This window comes from Dromaius novaehollandiae, chromosome 3, assembly GCF_036370855.1.
Source record: "Dromaius novaehollandiae isolate bDroNov1 chromosome 3, bDroNov1.hap1, whole genome shotgun sequence".
NCBI classification, from domain to species: domain Eukaryota; kingdom Metazoa; phylum Chordata; class Aves; order Casuariiformes; family Dromaiidae; genus Dromaius; species Dromaius novaehollandiae.
The window spans coordinates 129,198,554-129,225,685 of record NC_088100.1 but is presented as its reverse complement, the minus strand read 5'-3'; the positions used below and the strand labels follow the sequence as shown (position 1 = coordinate 129,225,685).

General features: G+C 43.7%; 1 protein-coding gene across 11 annotated transcripts in view; it reads right to left on the bottom strand.

Moving 5' to 3' along the window:
• The window catches only part of EHBP1 (EH domain binding protein 1), a 217,383-nt gene that overhangs the window by 130,513 nt on the left and 59,738 nt on the right, over positions 1-27,132 (bottom strand). For all 11 annotated transcript variants that reach the window (XM_064510114.1, XM_064510116.1, XM_064510115.1 and 8 more), the window contains exons 6-7: positions 5,856-6,037; positions 2,195-2,334 (exon numbers count right to left, since the gene is read on the bottom strand). In XM_064510114.1, coding sequence (XP_064366184.1) covers positions 2,195-2,334; positions 5,856-6,037 — 322 coding nt within the window. The remainder of the gene's footprint in view (positions 1-2,194; positions 2,335-5,855; positions 6,038-27,132) is intronic.

Genomic DNA, 27,132 nt, shown 5'->3' with positions numbered 1-27,132 from the left:
GGTTCTTCAGCTTTTTTCCTTGCATTTTATTAGTTTTCACCATCCATTACATTTATTATAGGAGTCACTCCAACTGCCAATGAAATCAAGAGACGTCTTTACATTTGCTTGAACAGATGTTGAAACAGATCCTTTATGTTTTACTTATTCATGTTTACTTACTGCCCTTGTTTTATGCTCTCTCATTTGCTTGGGAAACTACACACGCTCATTCTCGATCACCATCCCTCCCACGCCACTTGTTGTCTAACTCGGGAAGAGCTAGCTGGGCCAATGAAGCAACTCAGTTGTTGCAGCCAACACTAGAAGACAAAAAAATCTCAGAGGCTGACCTTTCCTCCCAGAGATTCCCCTCATAATACAGCTACCAAAGGGAAAAGAAACCCCAAACACGCCTCATCTCATCAAAAAACAGTATCAGAACAGGCTGAACAATGAGTAGATACTGTAGTTCAAATGAATTCACTACTGTCTTTCAAGTGATTCTTGCAATGTTTGGTCAGAACAGATCGTTTTGGCTTTATAACAGTTGGAACAGCTGTAAAATCAAGCTAGGACCTCATGTTGCACCCAGTACGACACCTGTAGCACGTGCACCTATGAGAAGAAAAGAGCCTCTGAGCTATTCCAGCCCACATCGGCAGCTCACCATTCCCCATCTACCTCCAGGGATGTCCACTGCTTAGACAAAGGAGAGTGGGCAGAAAAGATGAGTCTACAACAGCTTTCTGCTTGCTCAGAAATCTTGTGTTGGCTCGTTGAGCCGCTGAACACAGGAAAAGCAATAAAATTGAGAGGCAAGATCTGCTGGTTTTCCTCTAATGTCCTACCGCGTATGGGTTTTCTGTAGCAGTCCTCAAAGCAGTATCTAAGCATATCTCAATAAAATACATCTGCACAACAGTTTATCAAGACTTTATGCAGCCTCGCCTTTACGTGTCCTTCTCTGCTCTGTCATTATAGGATGCCCTAGGTAAATATGTTAGTTTTTTCATTGTTGTTCTGAACATGCACCTAAATTCCTCCGATTTCTCCGGGCCTTGCAGAGTGATCTCCAGGTGACCAGTCTGGTATTTCACCACTCCTTCAGCAAGAATATGTTACTTCTGTCTCTCAAATATTTCATTCTGGACTTTCCAATCTGCACTGTCCCAGAGACATACAGCGTAAGTAGAGATTTGGTCAGAGTATAAAACATTTGATTGAAAATGGAAAGCATGGATGAAACAAATACATTTGCATCCCTTCACAGCACTAAATACAACTAAGTAATGACTGCTTCAGGCTGAACCTTTCAGTGGCAATGGAAGCTAGAAAAGAAGCAATGCAAGCACTGTTCCAAATAACCAAACCAACGTTCCTCGGGATCTTCATGAACAGATCCGACAGTTCAGTTCTTTGCTTGGGATGCTTTTCCCCACCTTAGCGAAATGCCCTGTTATTTAGACAGCCATTTTTAAAGATCACTGGCAGGCACGAAGGACAGCACCAAAAGAATATTTGTCTTTCCTGATTCTTCTCTTACACTAAGAATTCCTACAGAACTTATCTCGAACAGCAGTATATAATGATCTCTACCAACAACTTAACATCATCACGTCTTTATCTGACTTACACCAATTAGTTCAGTTATCCTGAACACACTAAGCTTTTTTTTGTCAGCAAACAATTCAGATGCGGTTACACTATCTCATTTGAAACACCCTGACTATCAAATTCAGTTGAAGTCCTCTAACAGTCTCGTGATTTTATTTCAGTGAGAAAGCCCCCAACCAAAAGGAAGAAGGATGCTGCCAGAAAATGACCATGTTATCGAGTAGAACCTCCCCATGCACTGATGGCACCACTGATTTCTCAGTTATCCTCCCAAACGCTCTTTAATCTTTCACTTAGCTCATCTCTTGCTTTCTTGCTCATTGACTCTCTGTCTTTTTACTCTTCTGTTCACATTGGCTTTTTGCTTCCCTAGAATGCTACCTACCTAATGTATTCCCCTCCTGAAAATAGGACCTCCAAAAAATCAATCCTCTTAACTTCATGAAAATTAAAATTTGCTGAGTAAGGGGTCCCTCTTCCATCAAGTTATCCTACTATTTTTAATTTCATAGTACAAATATAGCATAAGGATAAAATCCATTGAATATGGTTGGCAATTAGCAAAGGTAACTATTATCTCCCCCCTGGCAAAACTAACCTGTAATCTTTGCAGCCTTTTCCTCTTGATTCACTCTGTTTTCTTCATCTTCTTCATTGTCTTCCTCAAAATCATCTAGATTTCCGATATCAGCTTGTTTCATACTCATCAAACTAGCCAGGCTTTGCATATCTTCATCCCTAAATAACAGATTTCAAACCAGGCATTAAAAATCCATCTGTTAATACCATGTCTGATACTATTGCATTCATAAAAATCTTTTAAACATTTTTATGCTTTTCTTCACAGAGGTCTCTCATCTTGGATCTCATCTTGCAAGTGGTGAAAGAAGAAAACAAAAACACTCATGTATATTAATTTCTGAATGGAATGCTTTCTATTAACAAAAATCTAAAAGGTAAAAACAGTGCTGCCTTGCATTAAAACATTGCATTTCAATGGACTATTTCAATTCTTCTGTATCTTTCACATATAGGTATCTTTGATATGACTGTTATCTTTCATATCTAACATAAGCTTGCTGAAAACATGGCTGCAGGTAAATATTCAGAGAAATGAATGTTATATGTTAGTTCCATAAAAAACATTTCTGAAGTACATAGTGTCATTCTCAAAGCAAAAGTGGTCTTACCTCTTCTATTTTAAAACCGTTTCAACAGCTTTATTGTGATTAACCAAATATCTTTTTACTCTCTTGCAACAATACCGACCGGAGGCTGGCTGGTTGGGGAGCAGCTCTGCTGAAGAGGACCTGGGGGCTTGCTGGAGAGCAAGCTGAACGTGAGCTGGCAGCGTGCCCTGGCAGCCAGCGGAGGCTGACAGCACAGCCAGGAGACTGTGGGCAGTCATTAGCCCCCTTCACTTGGTGCTCACTGGGCTGACCTAGGATATTTTGCCCAGTGGTGGGTTCCCCAATACAAGAAAGACATTGATAAACTGGAGCAAGTGCAGCAGAGGGCCACCGAGGGGGTCAGGACTGGAGCACTGGCCCTACAAAGAGAGGCTGAGGGAGATGCGCTTGGTGAGCCTGGAGAAGAGAAAGCCTTGGGGAGGCCTCGCGGCAGCCTGCCAGCCCCTCCGAGGAGGTTACTGAGAAGTCAGTGGCGGGAGGACGAGAGACAGCAGACATACACATCAGAACCTTTTGGTTTTGATTCAAGGAAAAGGTTTTTCACCGTGAGGACAGTCACGGACAAGCAGCGGGAGGGGTTGCCCAGAGGGGTTCTGCGATCTCCATTCCTGGGGATCTTGCAAGACCCAGTTGGGTCCCGCAAAGCCCTGAGTAACCCGGTCTGATCTCGTAGCTGACTGCACTCTGAACAGGAGGTTGGACTGGATGCCTCGGGAGCTCCCTTCCAACCTGGATTATTCCATGATTCTGTGACTTTATAGGAGCACAGAAATAGCTTATTTCACATAATAACTCATCTACAACTAGAAACTAAACAGGTCGTGGTGGAAAATATTCACTCTACTTTGAAGCTGATCACAATAAAACTGGATGCGTAGATTTTATGCCTAATAATGTCAAGAGAGCTAGACAAACTATTTTAAAGATATCATTTAAAGGAATAAAGAAGCCATACAAACCACACCTCAAATCTGCACAGAAACACAGAAGCACTTAAAACATGGGAATTAATCTCAGTGATTTAACATACTGTTAAAGCTAGAAATTTCTTGGGGCAATCATTTCCTACCCTGAGTTCAAAATAATCAGCACCACAGAACCTACAGTCATTTGAGACGAGCAAGGGCTTTACAATATAAATAAGAACTATTAATAATGAATATAGAATAAGTAACTATCAGGAAGTCGCAAAGACCTTTCCTTTCATGCTATATCCTCAAGGGTTCATCATCCTGTTTTGATAATCGATAGATTAAATCAACTCTTAATGCTACATTTTTTCCTGTGGTTAAAGAGGGTCAAATGCAACGTGTTATAACTGTGTAGCTAGGACGGCTCACTAATGCTCTGGAGACAAAGAGCTGGCAGTAACAAGTACTGGGATTTTGCAAGTCACTTCTTCATGTAAAGTTTAGAAATGAAAAGATCTCGGAAGTACTGTTTCTTTTCACTGTCCTCTGAGTATTATAATCTTTCTGTTTTAGACATTCACAAAGAAACAAGATGATTTTTGGTATTGCAAGGCAACAGGCTGCAATAAAGGCATAAAATTGAGTCTCACTTTATAAAACTACTATGGTTTGGAAGAGATACAGATCAGCCTTGACCTAGCTAATGTTTTCTCACACGGCATCTTGTTCACATATCTGACACCTGAATTCTTACTTTTGTTTTGACTCGCAGGACACTCCCAACCTCCCCGAAGTTATATATACAACAAAATAGTCTTTCACAAACACTAACTTATGTTGTTTCAATTCCTGGTCGGGGCAGTATTAAAGCCCTACTCCTAACTGAGAGTATATCTTTGTAACAGCTCAATTTCCTCCAGAAGAAGGTATATGCTGTCCTAAAAGGATGAACTTTTACAAATTATGGCCTCAGAAAGCATCACCTAATAGTGCAGCTATTTACTGTACATGTTCATGGATGTTGGTGGTTCCCCAAAAGTTAACAGGTTATTGGATACTGACTTTTTCTTCTCATTTCCAGCTGCTACACCATGTTAAACCATACCTAAAAATGCAATACTTAAAAATATCATTCTTATATAGTAGCTCAAAAAGTAGTTCCCAGTGGGTTAGTCTGAGAAGGGAAACAGCAGGTGCTTTTAATGCATTTGTAGGTATCAAAACAGGCAGTCAAAAAGACAGTCTTTGTGTCAAAACGAGCGCCACAACATGACAAAGTCTGGAACGCTGTTCACGTAACAGTTCTGGGGCACTAAAGCACCTTCTGTTACAGAGGGCAGTGTCTGCAAGTGCACTCGAATAACAAGAACTAGAAGTAGACTGTTAGCATTTGAGGCAAAAAAAATTAAAAAAAGAGGCAAAAGAACCACTAGAGCAATAGTTTCCCCATCTCCCCCCTTTTCTTCTTCCACCCTTACATCCTCATACTCTACATGTAGAGACAGACAGGAAGAACAAGAAAGGATGGGCCATCATCTGACATCCTGAATCCGACAGAAATTGTGGGAGTTATAGGATCTGGAAAAATCATTTGTATCCTCTGCACTCCAAAGGCACTTGAAGGGAGGGACGGACCCAGGTGAGCGAGCAGGGGGAGCGACGATCGGAGCACAAGTGAACCCTTCGCACGGGACATTCTTGTGATCAGCCAAAGATCTTACCTCTCACTCCACCCTCTCTCACTCTGCAATTGCCTTCGGCTCTTTGTGGAATAGGAAAAGAATAGGAAAAGGTGTGCTCGTTCCTGCATTTCCCTTGCGCTCTGCTAAGGGTACTGTTGGATGAACACCCATACGCATACAAAAGTACCCTCCTGCTGCTTTCAAACCTGTAGGTATTTTTAAGCTGCTCTTATTTAAGATGTCCATAATGACAGAGGACAACTATCTGCCTCTGAAAAACACAAGACTATAATCGGAGCGAGACACGACTTCTGCTCAGACTAAGAAACCAGGTACGGCAGGAATGATAGGTATGCTGAAGGATACTCCCAGATTCTGCCACTCTACACCGAAAAGCGCTCTTTACCCAAAGAAGTCTTTGAAAAGCAACACAAAGCAGGCTATCTGGTTAGAAAAAAAACCCAAAAAACACTTACGTGGCTTTTCCTTCCCTCAGGAAAATACAAGACAAAGAGAACTGCAGTGTGGCAGACACCACTTTTTTCGACAAAGGCTTGAATTTTAACTTGACGTCTGTCTGTGTAGGCATGGGGCTCGCATACTGCTTCATGTTGATGCTGCTGGTGGCCAGCGCTTTTCTGCGTCCAGAAGGAGATTCCTGAAAGCAGACGACAAACAAAACTAATGCAAAAGGTGCAGAGGGTTATTACAATAAAACGCGTGTGTTCATAAAACAAACAAAAAACCACGTTTATTAAATCAGCATCGTTCTTCTTCCAACTGTGCAGCCAGAACAGATTGCTACGATCCTCTCCGGAGACAAAAAGCCAGCTCTAAAACCAAGACAGATGTAGTCCAATGGAGAAGAAGGTTTTTAACTGTGATTAGTGGTGCTTCATACCAGACCCTTACTCATCAAGGCTTGTATCATCTCATAGCAGCAGCCACCACAGGTATCCATTTAAGCAAATGGGAATACATCTCAGTTACTCCTTGAGAGAACTGGACCAGGTTTTTATCCAACCCACATAAGATATGAGTTTGAGTAATACATACATTACTATACAAAATGCTCTCAGGACATCAAGTGAGTATTCCGAGCCACTATCAGTGTTCAGTACTCAACTATAATGCTTGAGTATTTTTCAAAGCAAGGTTACTTCTCACTAGTGTGGCACATGTATATTAAGAGTCACAGGTTTCTGAAATTAAGGTTGACAATGCTTCCAAAAATATCGATAAAACTGTGCAAGCAAAAGAAAAATAAAAAGCAAGATAATAGAAAGATAAAAGCCTAAATTGTATTTCAAGATAAAGGTGTTGCTCACAGTTTAGTAATTCAGACATGAATTAATCTAAAATGCATTTAAGAATCTACTCAGTTGTGTCTAATATCAGCATAGGTAGGAAAGAAATGATTATATGTACCAAAGCTCTAGTAACAAAAATAAAACAAGAAAGCCCTGCTGTTAACTCTTTTGAAAGATGTTCTCGCAATAAGACTACATTTTATTGCAGTTGACGATTTGTGTTGAATAAGGAATACCAATTCAATCAAAACATTCAAGCATCCTTTTTCAAAGTACTTGACATTTCCGCCCAGTAGAATAAGTCAGAATGTAATATGTCATCCCCAAAGAATACCTTGTTTAAAAACTAGCCTTATCTGTCAGATTATGCACAGCAATATTATACAGAACTATTAGTGCATGTAGATACCTTATGAATGAATTTCAAAAATGCATCAAACACTTGAGAAGGATTTAGGCCCTCTCAGAAGAAAGACTTAAGAATATGCAAATACTCTTAACAGAATCAAGTTGAACAGATGTGACTATCACAAACAATACAAGTGCTCTTTCCCTGGCCGCGACTGTCAATCAGAGGCTAAGACTAAGGTCCAAGGTTCTGACGACGTGTAAAATGGGAAGTACGACCAGGGAGTTTCAATTATCACACAGATACGAGCGACAATAATCTGTTATTGTCCTGTACCATTATAATAACTACGTGTTACGACTCATTGCGCAGCACACCAGATTCACTGCAGCCCCTGTTTTGAGAGCGACTTGTTTCCCCAATGGTAAATTTTCAGTTTTCACACCACGGTGTGAAAATGGGGGTCAAGATGAACACCAAGGAAGCTGGTTAAACCTCATCAAGTCCTTTGCTGAGACTCCTTAGAGAAAACTGGCACATATAGGGTGGTGCGCAAATATTTACGTCAAGCACAACCAGCACGGTAAAAACTACTCGCCAGCCCTGGTGCATGTGCGTGTCAACCAGAAAAGGAGCAAACAGAAATGACAAAATAACTTGAATTACGTCCTCACTTGGAGTGAGACCAAAGGAAAATATTCTGCTCGTGAGCTACAGCAACCAGGAAACAGTTGTCGCACTTTGATCCTTCTCTGGATCTGTGAGGATAAGCTCATGCTTGCAACAAAAACCAAGGGTTTTAAAACGCTTTAATGGTTTTAAAATCTATAGTATGGTATCACAGTTATTCTTACTGAGATAACAGTTCACAACATCATGTAAATAGGCGGAAAAACTCTTCATTAATTAGTTGATTATTTCCAAAATACGCAGTATGTTTCCTTAAAAAAATTGTTTTGCTTTGTTCTTTCTATAATGGCATGTGTCTTCTGCTACGTCCTCACTCCCCTTCAGCAATCAAAGCACAAACCCAAAGCTAAGGTGTACCTACAGCCTGGGAGAAATGGCTCCCAGATGGACCGAGGCATGAAACGCCTCTCCAGGGGCTCCACTTGCCGGGAGCCTCCCGGAGAAGTCGCTCGCCCGCCAGGCAATGCTACCCTTCGGGTGGACGCTTCTCAGGGCGACAACGACGAGCAGCTCCCGGCAGCCGCGAACAGCCCCAGCGTAACGAAGGACGCGATTATTTGCACACCCTGCTACCCTGCGGGAAGGCGTAGCCTTTGCAAGGGGCGTACGGACGCAAATACGCCTTGGAGAGACAAAGAAACGGGGTGGGGGTATGCTGCGGGGAGAGCAGCTTGCTCTTCTTATAAACCCACTTCTCTTACCTAATAACATGCCTGAAACACAAGTTGTCTTTATCAAGGGGATATTACTGAAAAAGGCAAAGCAAACAGGCCAGCCCAACCCAACGATGAGCTTCAGTAGGTCCTTCTGCTCTCCCAGAAAAATAAAAAGTGCGTTAGAACTTCTGATCAAAAGAAATAAAAGACCTTCACATCCCTGTGGCAATCTGATTTCTCCTCTAAAGCTATATAAGCTTGACCTTATAGCTTTTTAGCTATATAAGCACAGGGAGAAAACTTCCTTTCTGCTGCTGAAAAGGAGATTCTCAAGGCGCTTAGATCCCTGGCTGATATCGCCATGGATTACACTTCTGCTCTGACCTACAACCAACTTTAAAAAAATTGTCTTTAAATGTCACAACACTAATAACCACTTCTCACAAAGCATGTAACACTTTTCAAAAAAATACACACTATATATATTCCTATAACACAATGTGAGATACCCCAGAACCACAGAGAAATTTTTTGCCGAAGACTAAATAATTCTTAAATCAGCAGAGAAAAAGCTAATCCAAGAGAAAGGCCTACGAGCAGGATACTCGGCAACAGCTTCAGCAGTAGCCTGGGAAGAGTTACTTCAAATACAGGCACAGTTTGGTAAGGTATAACATCCATAACATCCATTTAATAGTAAAAATCCGATCTGGTGTTACTTTGGTCTCCTGTGAGCACACGGAGCGTTATAGCAGATAAAGCAGGAATCGTAACACACATTTTTAGTTGCTCAGCTTTTCTTATTTTAACTATGGATCAATTCTCAAAGTTTAAAACATGCAAGCCTCGACCAACCCTTCAGGTATTTCCCGTACGCGTGACGGCCGGAGTTGGCACGTCACCCTTTGCGAAAGGGTGTGGGGAAAAGTCAACTCTGAAATCACGACAGGGGAACAACCCCCCGGGAGAGGTCACCAAATTCACGCAAGCCACTATCAAGATGAAGCTCATCCTGTTAAAAATAGGATGATTTGGAAACTCCTTCCTCACTCTTTAAGACAGACAATGTGTTAAGCAAACAAAAGCAACTGCAATACCCGAGTATGAAAGAGAGATTTAAGATAACCTGGGATCATGTGGGCTTTAACATTACTGTAGGTTATCCTCCAGCTCAAACACACAAGCGCGTTAGGGAAGGCGCGCTGTCTGGTTCGCAGGGTAGTATGTGGAATGCTGGTTAAAAACCTTTATGTTGGTGACTGTATAGCTCTTCTTGCAAGAGAAAAAATACCAAAAATACAGAAAAAGGAATGCTTTTAGGTATCATTTATAAATGATTCAGAGGGAACTAGTTCTTCTGTTAGCAGAAACTACTGAAGCCCATTTTCTTGCATAGCAAAATAACAGCGGTGGTGGGTCAAACCAAGGCCCTGCTAAGCCTGTACACTGTTTTCCAAATATGTTTGCAAAGTGATCATTATAATATACCTAAAAAAGAGCAAGAACACAGGCTTGGCATGGCAGTGCTTCTGCAGAATGCTCTCCCAGCACCAAGGAACTGCTGCTCTCACGCTCCTCCAACGTCTGTGCTCCACGCGTTCGTGCTTCCCTCCGACAGAGGCTTCCTAACAAACCGGACCGTTTTGCTTTCAGAGTTCAAGCAAAGAGAAACGCAAAAAGCCAGCCAGCAAACCCATGTAAATCTACAGGAAGCTGCACATTCATTTTTAGTAAAGGAAAGCAGTATGAGTAGCATACTTCTGTAGTTCCCGGTTTCCGAGCACACTGCGGGTGTTGCAGAGACTTGGAAGCAATCGTCCCGTCGGCCAGCAGCAGCAGGGAGACCCGCGGGTGCTGGCGCCGGCCTGGCCGGGATCTCGGCACCAAGGGGTAAGAAGCTCCGGCTGGGAGCACCCTGCGGTCAGCGCTGTCAAAGGCAGAAGAGCTACGTACACAGACACCCATTTGCAAACGGTGATTTAATTAGGCACAGGCGGGTTTTCAAGGAGCAGCACCCCAAGCGATCCCGCTGCAGTATTTTAAGCTACTTCTGCAAGCCCTTGAACTACCAGCACATCACAAATGTCATGGGGAGAAAGGGAAAAACTAACACCGGCCGAGCAGCAGTCATGTCCACCGAAATCGATGCAGCTGCATTTGCTGCCGCAGCTCTGGGACCCAGCCCACTCATCGCACAAATGTCTGTCTCGCGGTAACCACTGCACGGACGATGCTGAGCTGCGTCACCCATCACAAAAGGTACCGCGCTGCAAGTCTCCCTCTTACACAGTACGAGATTGGCGTAGCTTAAAGGAGCTGTACAGTCGGCTCCCTTTCTACAACGAATGCGAGGAAACGCCATGAAATACTGGTCTTACCCACCCAGAGGCTGCTGCCCGTGTTTGACATTAGGAATCGTCCTGCTCATTCTCTCCTAAAGTGGATGTTTCACAGCAAATAAAATAAAATAAAATATTCGGACAAAGCAACTAAAACTAAATAATTGGTACCGCATTTGTAAAGCCTATTTTCACCGGGAAGATGATCACAGATGACCACATGGCACTGCTAAGCGGTGCCCAACTCCTTCCCAAATCAAGCGAGTCCATAGATTGACACCTCTGCGCAAAAGGTCTGAACTTGGGCCTTTAGTTCAAAGGAAACCCAAGGAATCGAATGATGCAAATTTAATGCAGCCTTCTTTCCCAAAAAATGCATTTTTAATCATCTTGTGTCCTGTAATTACCAACTTCTTGATACTGAGTCTTCCACAAGATTAATACCAGAAGTGCAAACAGGAAACAGATTTGTATTTTCTGTTAAACTGACCTCACTTCTACAGTTACGCAGAAGCAAAATACTTGCCATTTTTTTCCCACAGGCCCTATTTTTATATTCTGTGGAAGCCAGCAGAATTTATTTTACCTCTTAACATCTGAACTCATCTTTCGTACACAGGCCTTCAGCCCCTGCTACACTGCACTCTTCCGTCCCCGACACGCAACTGTCCTGTTTTCTATATACTCAGAGTGTGAAAACAATAAAAAGCTTTCATTCAGCATAAACTAGATCAAAAAGCATTGTATTTCTTAATTACTTCATACTAAACAGCAATTCTCTTGCCAGCAAGAATATCTTACAGCGATGCATAAGCACTGCACACACATTATGCAAGAAAGAGCTAAACACGGAGGATAACAAGTTTCCTAACTGGATGTTGTTATTTCGTCAGAAGAAACAATGAGTTTTGACCATCTTCATCCCAGAAAATGAGGACCGGCAGCCTAAAGGGCTGTCTTTTCATATTATTTAAAAGAGGATGCTAAAAAAAGACACTTCCAAAGATACCTACATTTTAAATAGGAGTGATCCGTTGCGCGCCTAGGCATAAAATGATTACACAAAGCTGTTGTTCTCTCTGTAAAAATCCTATCGAGACAAGTTTTGAGGACCTGGCTTTCGCTTCGCTTCATCATTAAACACAGTGCGTTTCCAAGGAAAGCCATCCGCTGGCACACCAACGCAAGCGCCTGGAGAAGGGGAAGCGGGCAAGTCCCGCTCCTCGCAGCCGGGACGGCAGCCCTTGCAGCTGGGCTCCGAGCACCATCTCGCTCAGATGGAAAGATCCCTGCTTCACCAGCGGAGCAAAATGGATCACGAGAGAATTTAATTTGTGAGAGTATACAGCAATTAAATGCTAAAATAGACAAGCTACAGGGAGCTCTCTCAACTGGAGAGAGTAAATTAGAAACTATGTCAGTTAAAATAATTTAGACAGTCGGGTGGCAGATTTGGAGGGCCAAATGCAAACAGCGCAATCCACCCTGAAAACTTGTTTAAAAGCAAATGATGGCTCAAGGTATCCAGAACATTATTAAGAATTAGGATGCATTTGAATGGAGAATTTAATGTTCAAAAAATTCTGCACACGCCAGAAAAGTTTGAGCCCTAGACATGAGGACTGGGAAGGGAATTCAAAGTGTATAAATGTTGAAACAGCTACACTTGCTTCTGTGTGTACACACACAAGCACGTATGAATTCATGAACGATCAGAGAGGCAGCACAATACACCATTTATTACTCAGCAGCAGCAGAGACAATACTCTCAGCAAGCAAAGAGAAAATATCACATATTACCACTGCTACTGAATTTGCAGGGTTTGCCTTTAGAAAAGCCCAACGGGATTTCATTAAAGCCCGAGCGGCTGAAGCGCGCAGCGAGCAGATCTCGCGCCCGTGGGTGTGCTCCAGCAGACCTGACGTGGGCAACAGCAAACTGCTCATCTTGGCAGACTAATCTCTTCTTTCGTGGACTCTGGAACTCGCCAAAGATGAATATCGAATAGGAAGCTTAGACAGTGAAATGCTACCTCATATGTTTAGATAAATCATCTACGTGACAAACTACCAAGCAAATTGGGAAGTGCTAAAATAAACTGCTCTGATGATTACTGAATAGATGGCAAACACAACATTTAAGACCAAAGTTTTATTTGAATATTTTACCAATACCCCAGGTGGACGAGACAGAGGTATCTACTTCTAAAGTGGGCTCAACGCTTACCAGAGGCGATAGAGAAAAGCTTGCAAGCGAGATGGACAGTTTTAACAAATGGCAGAGACAACGCTCAGCGCTGCTGAGCTGGATGCTTCGCAGGGCGTTGTCCACCTCGGAGAGCAACGCCGGCGTTCGGCTTCAGCTGGTTCACTTCCAAAACGGTGTTCTCGCCAGGTTTGGTTTATTTTCCTCTGTACTTTTGAAGAATTCATTGTATAAATGCATAATATTTATCTATAATTAGCTTCAAAACAAAGTAGAAATATTGATAATTTATTTAATGCTAGAAGAAGAGAAATAGATTATAAATTGGGTTCCTAAATTTTAACTGAAACTGAAGTAAGAAACACCTAATAATAAAAGAAATTACCCTTTTTTCATTATAAATCTGAAACTGAATTAGAAATAGGCAAGAGGCTCTCAGAATTAAAAAATAGGTTGTAAATCGAGAATTCTGCTTCAGCAACACAGCCTGCAAAGAGCTTCTGCCAGGGTAAAACACAAATTGTTACTAAAAAAAAGGTACACAGACAAAGTGGCCTGGATAATTTTAACATGTGGCCTGGCTTAGACCTCCTTTCAGAAGGAGGATAGCATTGACTCGATAGCCACGACCTTATTTACTGCTCAGCAACTCCCGAGTCCTGCAGCTGCCTTCTTCCACGTATTGACTAAAGGACCACATGGGTTGACTGGGATCCTGTTGCTCCTGTGACGATGCTATTGATCCTCATCTTTTATAACAGCTAATAGCTGCTATAAAATTTAGATTTAAGCTCACCTACAACTCCCTGGCACTTGAGTTCTATTTTGCTTGGAAGGAGATCTCCATTTTACAATTCACTACTTCTCATCTACTCTGTGCAGAAGTATCCCATGACCTCTGCTACGGAGCTTCAACTAGTTACACAAGAAAGATGTCTAGACAGTGTTCCCTGCCCAAAGACAATCTTCAGCAGAAAGAGAATAATCTGAAAAAGGCCAACTAGTCACCTATTTATTGTTGGTTTCAGATGTGAACAACCCTTTCGTTGCTTACATCTTCCTTTCATTTTCCATTGCAGGCCTTAAATTTGCTTGCTCACTCTCGATGCAGCTTCAGGACAAAGACTCAGAATTTTTCATGTTCAAGTAGGCGGGTTTGATTAACCCCCCGAGCTGAGTGGGGAAGGCTTTCCCCTGCAAGCCTCCTACTGAAGGAGCAAATGCAGTGCAGAAGACACACCTGGTACCAGACACCAGAAATAACTCAGGTTTATTTAAACAGACTCACCGAATTGCAACAACATTATTCAGCTCCTTTGTAACCTCCTACAAGGAAGCGAATTTGAGGTAACTCTCCCACTGAAGAAGAAAGACGGTCAAAACACCAGCTGCTCCAGCATCCTTACGCACTTTCATTCCCCTTTCCAGAAAATAATGTATTTTAAGATGGTGTAAAAAACTGTCTCAACTTAATTATCTAGCATAGATAAAGCCTGTTCAAATGGGTTTTGTAAAACATCAGTGCCATCTACCAGTTGTTACCTGAGGACAACCTGCATAGAAAGGATGAGTAGTACTAAATGACAAAACTCGCAAGGCTCACGACACAGAAAAGCTCCTCCCAGTGTTAAGCAAAGATATTATGACTCTCACGTTATATTGTTTTTGTACCGCAAGCCTCATGCTAACTCAGAAAGCCCAGGTGTAGTAGGCTCCGTAATGCCCCACGCCCGGGCGCTACGCTGCGGTGCTCCCATAAACCGACCGGTTCCCTCGCCAGAACCACGGCCCCGGGGTCAAATTACTCACCCTACCGATAACATCTTAGGTTTAAGCTAAAAGGCCGCTTCAAAAAAACAACGTGATGTACTGGAAGTGAACTTATCAGCTTTTTTATTCTCTTCCCCCTCGTGCACGACTTCACCTGGAGCATGTGCCAAAACACTATAACCAACGGCCAACCTGGGTTTTCCCAAGAGGGCGTTACGTAAGCGGAGGAGTCCCCCAAACGCAGGGGAAGTCATCGGACCACGCGAACCTCTTCGGGCTGTTACCTAAGAGCAGCCCGGTTCGCCACTGCTGCCTCTGGCATGCGGCACTCCCACCTACAGAGCAGAGGAAGGGAAAAATACTGCAGCAAACAGGACCAGCATCGTACCGCGGCCTCGCGATTTGAGCGTGACGCACGCCGTCCAGAGCAGGGGCACACGGTAGGCAAAAGGGAGCACATTTATGCATATGCATGAATTAGGTGATAAACAGAGAAACCCACCTTTGAGCAGCAAGGACGAGCACCAAGTATTTCAAAACGCAGCTTTTTTTCAGTAAGCACAAACCACAAGTTTTTGTTTGCCTTTTTTTTTTTTTTTTTTTTTTTTTTTTTTTTTTTTTTTACAAAGGCCATTCATCACTCCAAATTTGTTTTAATCAAGGAAACAGCTAAACTGATTTCTTCTGACTTTGCACTTAAAATAAAATTCACCTCAAGGCTGACAAGCATACAAAATTTCAGTCTGATGGGGGGGTGTTTAAGCTGCAATAGCCAGAAAACAGGGGCTTGTAATGAAGCAGCCCTCTCAACCAGAACCACACTGTCATTAGAGCAATGCAATCATATTTCCCGTGCAAAGCAGCAATGCATTTAACATTTTCTTCACTGTATTCTCTATTAGCTGGCTCTGTCACAGAGATAGGTGGCAGTTTCCTGCAATACTTAGGAATATATGGCAATGGACACGAGACCCCATCCATGGTTATTTCAGCACAGGCCTGTATTATTACGCTTTGGCAAACAAGTTAAAAAAAACCTTACCACCTCTTATCTTCAGTTGCTGTTAAATGCTGTTGCTATCAAGAAATAGAATTCGTCCCAGGAAAACATCTCAGATCTCCCCATTGCTATTCACTACAGTCCTAATGCACATTACGTGTTCAATCCTCCCTTGCTGCTCCTATGAAAAAGCTCATGTCAAAAACAGATTTCATTTTTTCTGAGTATGCCCAAATTAGTTATGGATGATTAGCAAAGCATTCATTCTTTTATTTGCTTTGGCTGAGACTTGATCCGTGTTACATTCATGTGAGGGAAGCACTTTATTTTATGTTGATTAAATATGAAACACTGTACTGTTGATAAAAGGAGTCGTGTTCAGGTCTGCATATTATCCTGACAAAAGATGCAAGTGCTTGGGCTAACATTTTCTTAAACGAGTTTTTCCAGATTTTTAATTGTGAAAAACTTAATACACAAATTGTTTTCTTCTCACCAAGTAATGGACAGTAAGAGGTTTATGTCTTAAAGCGATCTGCTGCCGTCTTAACAGGCAGCAGTAATTACTGCACATTTGACATAGTAATAAAAAGGCATTTTCAAATTCTGCCTCACGGTTCGGTTTCTTTAAACGTTCACCTCTAAGGCACATCATTTACATTATCCAAGGTGTCCACAGAAGGCTGCAAGACTGCGTAGAACAGAGAGCAAATCGACTTAAAAACATCCTCCTCCTATTCCATGAAAAATGCAATGAAAATGAAGGCGTCGGGGAATACTCCCACGGAGACGGAGGCTGGCCGTGCTCTCGTGTTCCCGACTCCAGCTCTCGCAGGGCAGCACACGCCTAACTGCCTGTCCATGCGGCCCGCACATCTCCTATTTCCATTAAGCGCAGGGATACAGCGACATCGTAAGGGGCACATTTCAGTCCAGCAAGGTATTTAACTTCAAACACATGATTTAGTCATAATTAAATCAAGTTCAAGAAAGCCATGTGATTAAGCACCTCGTTAAATCTGGGAACAAATTAGTAGCCCTTATAAAAGAGGAGATCCTATCGCCGGGTTTATGGCCCAGGAAGACAAACCCGGGCGGGCGCGCGGTGCTCAGGCCTACTTCTGCACACTTTTGCAAGAGGGGATTTATTTTTAGTCGAGCTATACAGCAAGACGCGCATCTCTGACCCAGGCGAGAGCACGGGCTGCGGTAATGCCTCCTAAGCCACGCACCCCGCGAGGCAACGCGCTCTCGCGTGCACTTGCCACAAAGCACGACGGCATCGCACCTTAATAAAGCCTCCGCTGTCCCGCGGCACAAAAATAAAGACGTTTCTCAAACGTCCACAAAAACCAAAGGGGAACTTGGGGTTTTGTCTTACTCCCAAGGACAGAGAGGCAGATGGGACGGGCGGCAGGGAGGAGGCAAACGCGCGAGCCGGCAGGGCTCTGTGGGCGAGGGGGGAGAGGGCAACCCCGCCGGCACCGCGGCTCGCCCGCCCTCGGCTCGCCTCCCGGACCCGGCAGGAACAAGGAGGGTTTCTCTGCCTCCGGTTCCTGCGGGATCAGTGAGCTGAAGCGGGCTGGGAAAGAGCTGGCGGGAGGCAGGAGCCAGGCGGCTGGGCGAGGGACACGCATGCGAGGAGAAAGCGGTGCCCGGAGAGGGGCAGAGGAGGTGGCCGGTGAGCCCGTTCCCGGCTGGAGGCGGCAGGGCGACCAGGGCTTCCCACCCGAAGCGGTGGGAACGTGACAGGGCAGTGGAGGGCAACAGGCAAGAAACCACCCATTTTGCCAGCAGCAAAGTGTGGGAGCGGTTCAGTCGCCCCATGCGACGGCATCCTCAGCCGCCCTGGCTTTTACGGGGACTTCCTTGTCCCCCGGCAGCCCGCGGGCGTTCAGCTCCCCTACCTTGCACACAGGCCGAAAGTGAAAGAAAGGCTTCCAAAAAAGCGTTTTCCTTTTTGCTTTGGGTCACACAAGAACGTGCAAAAGGACAAAACGATAACCGCTCACATGCGCTTTCTTGCCTTTATTCCCACGCTCTGGAATTAGGCCAGAGACATCTCAAGCAGTGCGCTCCGTTCTCCTCCACCCCCTCTCAAAAATTACTGACTCCTGCTCCTACACAGCCAATTTCCTCCTCCTTTTCTGCCTGGGCCCAAGCTTAAACCACAGGGGGGAAAAAAAAAAAAAAAAAAAAAAAAAAAACAAAACAAAACACCCAAACGCAACGTTCCCGTGTTTTTCTCCAGGGCCCGTTTTCCGTGCATTTACACCAGGCTCCCCGAGCCCTCCCAAACATTGCAGTCTTCATGTTTCCAGGCCCAGCAGGAAAACCTGCCGGCTCTCGGGATTTTGCATGTGCGCTGGGCAGCACCGCTCGCCCAAGGGAAATGCAGCCACTGCGAGCCCGCGGGGGCTGCCCCCGCCGAGGCCGCCAGCGCGTTATTAGCCCTCGCCAGACATACTGTCCACACGTATTATTAGCAGACTTGCACAAATGATAATACACACACAAATAAACGCAACAAAGAAAAGCCCAGTTTCAAAGGACATCGGTATATTCTAGTATTTTCATTTAAAATGTTATTCTCTGCATTGCAGCGAGACCAGGAACATTTCTGGAGTGGTACGTGCAGAAGTATTGTCAACATTTCTAAAGCTATCCTCTACACAAGTTCACATGGGTATAAAAGGCAAAGATCTGGCAAATGGTTTATGAACGAATAGTGTTGCCACCCAAAACAAGTATAAAGTAACAAATACAGAGTGACTCTGATGACAACACGCTCTTCCCCACCTCCCAGCCGTGAAGCCAACCCAGCTGGCATAAGGAAAAGTGCCCTCAGTGGGCCTTAATATTCGATCCATCCATTCCATTTTGTGCCAAATGTTCCACAATAAAAGGAAATGAAAAAAAACCCTCAACCCAAACATAAGCAGACTTGAGCTCGTAATTATGGTAACACAGAAACGCTCAGGAGACACCTGCGGTACCCGGCTACGAGAACGCAGCGCGTTTAGCTGCCGGTACTTGGCAATGGCCCTCAGATAACACTACAAAGAGTTGGAAGTTTTAGCAAAACTAGAGAAGAAAAAAACAAAACTAAGAGAGTCATATTGTACATGGGACCTACAGGACTCGGATTATCACCCCGAAGCTTTTTACGAGTAGAGGCTGCTGCTTGGCCACCCACCCCCGAGCCGGGGCAGAGCCAAGGCCAGTGAAGCGCCCGAGGAGGAGCCGGCTGCTCTCCGAAGGGCGAAGGCGCAGCAAGGCAGCCCTGGCGTCACCGCAGCCAGCTGGAGCGTAACCGGCTCACGGAGCCAGGGCCACGTTAAGGCATTACCATTATCTAGCTCACATAACTGGAAATTCACGCTCGGGCCTCTAAATTGGCTTAACCAGCAGCATCTGCAGCACTTTAATTAATTACAGCAATTGGCGTACCTTAAAAGTAGACGCGCCGATCTGAAACGATAAGGCGCTCCGAGTAAAGACTGGTATTAATCCGGATCCATCCCCAACGCGAGCGGGCGCCCGATGCTGTGCCTCGACGGGGCTCGGGGGCGTGCGGCCCCCATGGCCTGCTCACGGCCCCCCCCGGCGACACCGAGCCCAGTCCGGCCCCCGGCCTTTTGTTCGTCCCCTTCGGAGAAACTTGAGATTAAAAACGTGAAACGGATGGATGACCACTGCTTATTTTTAGCGTACTCCATATAAAAAAATATATATACATAAAGGATATCACATTAAGCTCAGACTGAGGTTTTCTCGACAGCCACTAGCTTAGCTGCAGTAAGAGATTCACAAACTACACAAATACATAATAATTTTTTTCTGACATCTACAACTCTAAAATGCCGTCAAACTACCTTTAAAAAATTCTGAGACAAAAAGTTAAAAAAAACTCCCACCCTTCAGTCCTTTCATTTTCAGCAAGTAGGAAGTTTTACTTAGAAGAACACATTTTTTAATACCTTGACAATGAAATCCATTTTTATATCCTGGGCATATTTTAAAGCTGCTCCTTAACAGGCTTCATACCAATCCCAGCCAGAACGCAAAACAACACTATCAAGATTTGTTGCGACTTGCTTCTTTCTGTGCGATTCGTGATTTAAGGACACATTTTCTGTTTACCTAATTACCACCATGCCGCAAACCAGGACACGAGAAGTTCAATTAAGTGTCTCTTACATGTAAACAAAGTTTAAACTACCCAGAGTCCAATGTTATTTCTTAAGTGGATCAAATTTGAACTTCAAATCCATACGTAATTCAGGGGTCAAGACACCTGGTATCAGAGATATCATTAAAGCAACTTTTGCTACTGCACTGTGCGTTTATCAAACACGAGTTATATCATCTTTCCATAGCGCTGGGAAAGAACGAAGCTTAAAGTTCATGATTCTGGTAGCGATTTAGCAGCTCTGGATCCCTTTTTAACCACAAAGCAACCACGGATCAAAGGTATAATCGGTGTTATGCTGCCAAAGCTTTAGCAACGTAGGTGCTAGAGCAACAAACCCACCTTCGTGGGGTTTTGCCGCGCAGCCGTTGGCTTCGTTTTCCCTGTAAGGCGCAGCGCTACCGACAAGAACGAACATCGCCGCGGAGGCAGCGGCTGCAAGCCCCGACAGCTGAAATACCAGGGCTGCTGCAGCAGCAAGCTGCCATCGCCGCCGCTCGCAGCAGCGCGAGACACGCGCGGGGCAGTCGGACGGGGAAAACACCTCCGTCTGTACCCTTTATAAAGCCGCCAAATCCTGGTAAGTGCGCTTATATATTCTGTGCATAGTGGGTCTGGGCTGCTCAGGCAGCAGTGAAGCTCATACCCTCCTCTCCCCCCCCCCCTTTTTTTTTTTTTTCAATTAAACACTCTGTCATTTATGTAAAATGTGTTATATTCTTAGTGGTACATGTAATTTTAAAATATGAACATCTGGGCTTAGATGTATTCATATAACACATTTATATATGCTGCATATAAAACAACTGCATGCATGAATAAATGGTTGCATGCTGAATGCAATCACGATCATTTCCTGAATATCCATTTATAAATATTTATCTGGAATCTGCATGTGCTACCAAGGCATCAACCTCTGAGGGGAAAAAAAAGTAATAAAAGGCCACAGTGCAGAAGAAATATAAACTAAAATAATAATTTGCATTTACCACTGATACTTATTCCACCCAGCCACTCATTTCTGAAGGAGAGGGATCATAAGTGCACAATGCAAGTTATTCGCTGACTAAATACCATCACGAAATGCTACAATATAAAGGTTGGGAGGATTAGCACAAAAGGTCCCACTCCAAGACAAATGTCTCCTTCATAGTTCAGTTCACAGCTATCATGACTGCTCAGTCAGGCCTGCCGCTCCAAAAAGCTTTGTATATACCTGAAAATCAAACACGCTGAACGCTTTCAAAATGTCTTGTTGATACTAGCATATTTTTCGACGAGATTTTAATTACCCCTATGCCGAAACAGGCTTTTTAAACGCTGAAAGAGCACCAAATGGCTACTGCTTCAAATCTCAGCACCTCCTGAAACAACTTCTACCGAGGGATTACGAAACTGCCAAACTGGCAAGGTTTTCACTGCGCGCCCTCGGCTCTCCCCCTTCAGCCTCTCAGCTTTCTACAAGCAAAAAGAAAAGCAAAAAAAACCCTGTTTCTTTCAAGTATTTTGTATTTGCAAATGCTTTACACCGTTAGTATAACTACATTTATATAGTAGCTACTTTAAAAAATAAACACAAATGAATTTATTAGTGTGCACTAAAATGTGTTGGTGTTTGCAGTAACAATAAAATTATAAGGTGATTTCCAAGCAAGTCATATGTAGTAGAGGAAAAGATAAAAGGAGAATGCAGATTTCTAAATACAACTTTGAATTTAAATTTTCTTCTCTAATAAGTTTGCTGCTCCAGACTATACAAGAAGCCTCCACTTCATAAACCAGCTAGGCGCTATTTATCTTCTTTTAACTCCATTTTTCTCTAAGTGTCGGATCTTTGACTCTCAGCAACAGATTATGTTATGAAACAGCAGGATTTCTAAAGTGGAAGAGGGCTGCATTTCAGTGCAGGACATTCTGTCCTCAGTGGCACGGCAATTTTTCGACTCCCTCTACTGGCCCACTTTAAGAAACAAGGGAAGAAAAACCTGAATGGTGCTCCAGCTTCTAAAATGTAATGGGAAAATCTTTTTTGCCACCTCAAAATAATTGTCCACACAACTTGGCAAAACGGCGATTTCCAACCCTGGGGATTTTGAACCCATCAGCAAATCGGGGTCAGATTTCCTTGGTATAAAAAAGGACCAAGCGCCTCAAAACGAGTCGCTGTTAAGCGCTGCTGTGGTCTGCCGCTGCTCGGACCGAACCGGATCGCTCCCCGCCGCACAGCCCAGGGCTGGCGAGATGCTGGACGTGATCCACGGACTACAATGCCACACGATCACCACGGCGTCCAGAAATGAGCAAAAACATCCTGAGCTTAACGAGTCGCTACTTAAATGTTAGCCAGTGCTCTGCCAACCATTTTATATTAAAATTGGATAGTCCTAAACATCACACATACAAGAAGTATTGTTTGACACAGTGCCATTTTGATGATAAATTGCAATCTACAGCTCAAATAATTCTACCCAGGGATTAACATTTCAGAGGCTGAGCCAGAGATTATGTGTGTGGATCTTGAATTTCATCATCTCCCTTCGGCACAATAGCTTATTCTTCCTTTTTTCATCTATTCTCTCATGAAGGGTCAGGGAAGCTTAGCCTCGCTGTTTCATTCATTTCATCTCTACATTAACCAGATACCTTGCAGTCTTTAGTTCTTACGTGTTATTCCATTACAAATACTACGGCTGCCCTGCACCAGGCGATTGCTAATGAGGTACGTACCGAATCAAAGGGTGCCATCAAGTGGCTAGAGCACACTGGCAGCGTTATGCAAAGTTAGCCTTCTGCAAGGGGTTTTGCCAGGACACGCTGCCCAGGATGGCTTGAACGCCACCATAATTTAAAGCTTCCGGGAAAATGGGGATGCTGAGTGGTCCCACACAATCTCATTTCCTTCCTTTTAAATTCTCAGACTCAGGCAGTGCCCCGCGAGACGTCCCAGTGCCACCGCACGGGGCAGCAGGGCCTCAGACCGTTCGGACCTTTGTGGGCTCAGCTGCTCCCCACTGCCCACCACGGGCAAGGCGAGAAGAGCACGAGCAGCCTCCGAGAAGCCTCCCGACGGGCTCTGAAACACGAAAGGATGCTGCGGCGCGGGGGGTTCGCTGAGGACAGGGGAAGACTAAATACAATTCCTGGCTCTACCACACACGGTTTCGAATCGAACTGAGTTCCTGACTACCTGTTAATCTATACACGTCCTGCACTCAAAGACTGTCCGAGAGCTCCTCGCTGCAATGGTAGCGATGAACATCGTTGGCATTACTCAGAAAGGGGACGTCAAGATGGCCTGACAGATCATTCCCTGACACTTGTTTCCCAGATGCCCCTGATAACGGGCCTTCCCAGATGAAATACTCTACAGCCAAAAACATTTCATATTTAACCATTTTCTGCTAATATACATGCTACGTATCCCAGTTCAAACCATTGCCCATTACTCCAATGAGCCTAAATACAACTCATCTTTGCCTGATAGGGAAGAAACCCCTTCCCAGTTTGTTGAGACAAAACGAGGGAATCAGATCAGGTCTTACAAATGAAAACCAGTTCTGCCTTTCTAAGAACAGGGGTAACTCTGCTACTGTAGTGGGACACAGGAGAGTTTTGCTTGATGGGGATGAGATGAAGTTACTTAAGACTACCCAGTTATGTCTCAGCACATCGTGGCCATCAACACCAGGACTTCCCAAAACTCAGCTGTCACTTAAAATAGCGTTTTCCAGCTTGCAGTGGCAAAGAAATGATCAAGAAAATGAAACCTGAATGTAACTGATAAAGGTGGACATGATTCTCTTCACTTCTGAAAGGGATTGGCTCCAACACACAACAAGCCAAGCAGTCATGTCCACAGCAGCACAACAGCTGATGTTTTGAGGATGCAACTGTTAACCACATTTTCCCTGTGGCAGCAGCAGAGAAGGCTCTGTGCTCCAAGACAGTAGATTAGGTCCACCTGCTTGTGAGATGGATTCCCGTTGGCCTGAAAACCAGCAGCAGAAACTGCTGCCGCCTCAGGCAACCGCTCATGACCTGGCATCCCTACCACAGCCAATCTAAGGGAGCCTTTTACTCTGTGTGTGTGTGTGTGTGTGTGTGTGTGTGTGTGTGTGTGTGTGTGTGTGTGTGTGTGTGTGTGTGTGTGTGTGTGTGTGTGTGTGTGTGTGTGTTAACACCAATCATGAATTTTCATCAGTTGCAAGGTGACGTTCACGTCTGGTGGACCAAAGGAGATGGGAATTTGTGACACAGAAAGAGGTCACCCCTTAAAATTCTTCCAACTCTTCTTCAATTTTTCCAGTCTCATTTGGTTTCACCTTTCTGTTGAAGACAACGGTTGCTTATGCAGCACCATTAGCCATGCCTTGAGTCTTGCATTTCTCACTTTCAGGGAAAGATAAAATAAAGAACAGCGAATGCCAGAATGGTGGGGCTAGGAAAAAGGACCATGACGCGGAGGGAGGTGAAAAAAGGTGTAGGTTTTATCAGAGACAGGTTACGATGACAGCTGACTTTGTTGTTCTTCTGCACCCTTTTCTTTCGCCTTTAAACATGGAAAGCAAAGCCCTTATTGAGCAAAATACTCATATGGTATAAATCATTAGAACTATATGTAAGAACTGGGAACCCTACGATTCTTAAAGACAATCTCCAAAAATGAAGTGTGTTTATTTAGACCAGGCAAAGACCTCCGAAGGAACAACCAGCCCCAACAGTTGCCTATTCGCAGCTGCACACCATAGCACCTAGTTTTAAAACAAACTCCCTCCAGAGCTGCGGCACGGCATAGCCTGCCACGGTGCCAGCCGGCCACGTTTCCAGGAGGACGGTCCTGCCTGCTCCCAGCTGCGGTCTCCAGAAAACACACCACAAGCAGAAACGTTCCTCTGCAACAGCACAAACTAACACAGCTCTGTGTCACCTTCGGGCTTGAAATTAATCCATTATTACATTTTATTTTTCGAGCCACTGGAAAAGCGTCAGAAACAAACATTGCTCGGCATAGACCGCTTTGTGCTTAGAACAGCGGTCTTTGAGCTCAGGGTCACAACCTCACACAGGCCATGAATCTGGCAGAAATTCAGTTAAATCTTATATTTATGCTAGTACTTGGAGTCACGAGAAGTACTAACCAGTTACAAGATGCCATTTTATGGCACTTTATTCATTTTATTCCCATAATTTTCCATTCTAGTCTCGAGTTGTCCCCATGCTGAAGCTAAATGAGAAAAGGCTTACCTACGCAACCCGTCAAAACCCGAGAAACTACCTGACCCAGGTAGAGACAAGGCAAAGCAACGAGAAAGGAGAAGCGTCGCAGACAGACCAGTGTGACAGCGCAGGATCAATTCAGAATGAAGACTACGCTGCGGGGGGCTGAATGAAATGGCATCAATTAAGTTCTGGAGGTCAATTAATTTCCATTATATTAAACTCTATTAAGACAGCTAACAACCCAAGATAAGAGGCTGAAGGCAGTAACACTCAGAGCTATCACCTTGCCACATGGTTTTCCTAAAAAGAAAGCTTTCCAGGAACGCACAACTCTTATTTTTCTGTCAGCCGGCCACTATTCTACTGGAGACCACTATTTTTAAATAATATGCCCCGTGTTCAACTGTGACTGCTTGCAAGTACAACCCTATCCAATTACTTAACGCAGAACTACATTTTACACAATAATGGATATTCTAATTCCCTTTTGACACATATTTCTGCACTTTGAGCACATGCAATTGCAGGGCATTATCTCAAATCAACCAACATATTCAACTGGACTTCCAAATTATCTGCCTTTGAAGGTGACTTATATCAAAAATATTTTCCATTAAATGGTGGCGGTATTTTTTCCACACTGGGTGTTTTGCACTATGTAGTTTGAACGGATGCAATATATGCTGTTTTAACACTGTGTGGCTACTGGGTCAAAAATGAGATTTATCTATCATAATGTTGCCCCAGAGAGCGCCATTTTAAATAATGACATTCTGAACCGCATCGAGAGCAAGCGCGCATCCGTGTGCGTGTATTAATATGAAAACGCACTCAAACACGTTAAAACAGAGAAAAGTGGCCTGCTGAACAAGCTTAAAAGCAAATACTTATCTATTAAAAGACAAGTTGGTGAGCTCAGCTTATGCCTGGAGTATGATTAGAACCCCACTGTAAAACAATTACCAAGCAACTATTTGGTATTTGATGTCTGGAAAAGAAAAGACCTCATGCAGACTCTGTCTCTTGTGTGAGCTGGCGAGTATATTTTACTGCTGATTTTCTATGAATAAACATATGCTAAGAATTGCTGAAACACACTGCTGGTTTTAAACGTGCCTAATGTAGTATTAGAGGTTTGTTTCCAAAGCTGCCTGCCTTGTTTATCACCTTCCTCCCTCCAGCTGGCAAGGGATACCACTGACACCAACTCTGATCAGCTGCCTTGCACAGTACACGCGTCTATGGGAGAGAGACACTTCTAGCAGAAATAAAACAAACAAAAAAATGTGCACAAAATGGCTCTGGCAATTTAGTAAACAGTTGTACTTTACCACTGTGAATCAATAATAACCATATAAATTATATGTCATCAAACTCATTTCATTGCTAGTGTTACAGTGTACAGCACTTATCGAGCTTATAAAACTAGAGTGTAATAACCAGGCTATTCTGTGCAACTCCCAGAGTCCTCCTTTCTCCATCCTTCACTTGTGAGACCCTCTAGTGTAACTGTAGCATAAATATCAGAAAATAAGATTATTTCTCCTTTCTTGAGTTTTAAACTGAAACGCTGTAATACGGTTCTCACAACTGCCATATAATCTGTAGGTGAATATATTTGATAGTTTCATTTAATGCAGTTATTAGCATTGCATCAGGAAAGATATTCACCATTTAAAGGACAGTTTAGGCATTGCATTTCATCTGGAAGATAGAGATCAAACAAAAGAATTCTGATTACTGTTTTTGAAAAAATGCAACAGAAGAGAGTTGGATTGAATAAAAAAATCCATGCTCTAATGAGTCAAGATAAATAAAGTATTAAAAGTGTAAAAAGTGAATCTGATGTTAAAAGTTCTCTCCACTTCATCCACCTAAAATTCTCATTTAGGTAAGAATTTTTTGTCATCTCATAGCTGCGGTTTAACAGATCATTACACACTAGTGATGAAAAGGATTAGCAGCACCCCAGTTTCAGGTGATCTGGCCTATTTTTCTTTTGGACAGAAGGAAAACGCCCA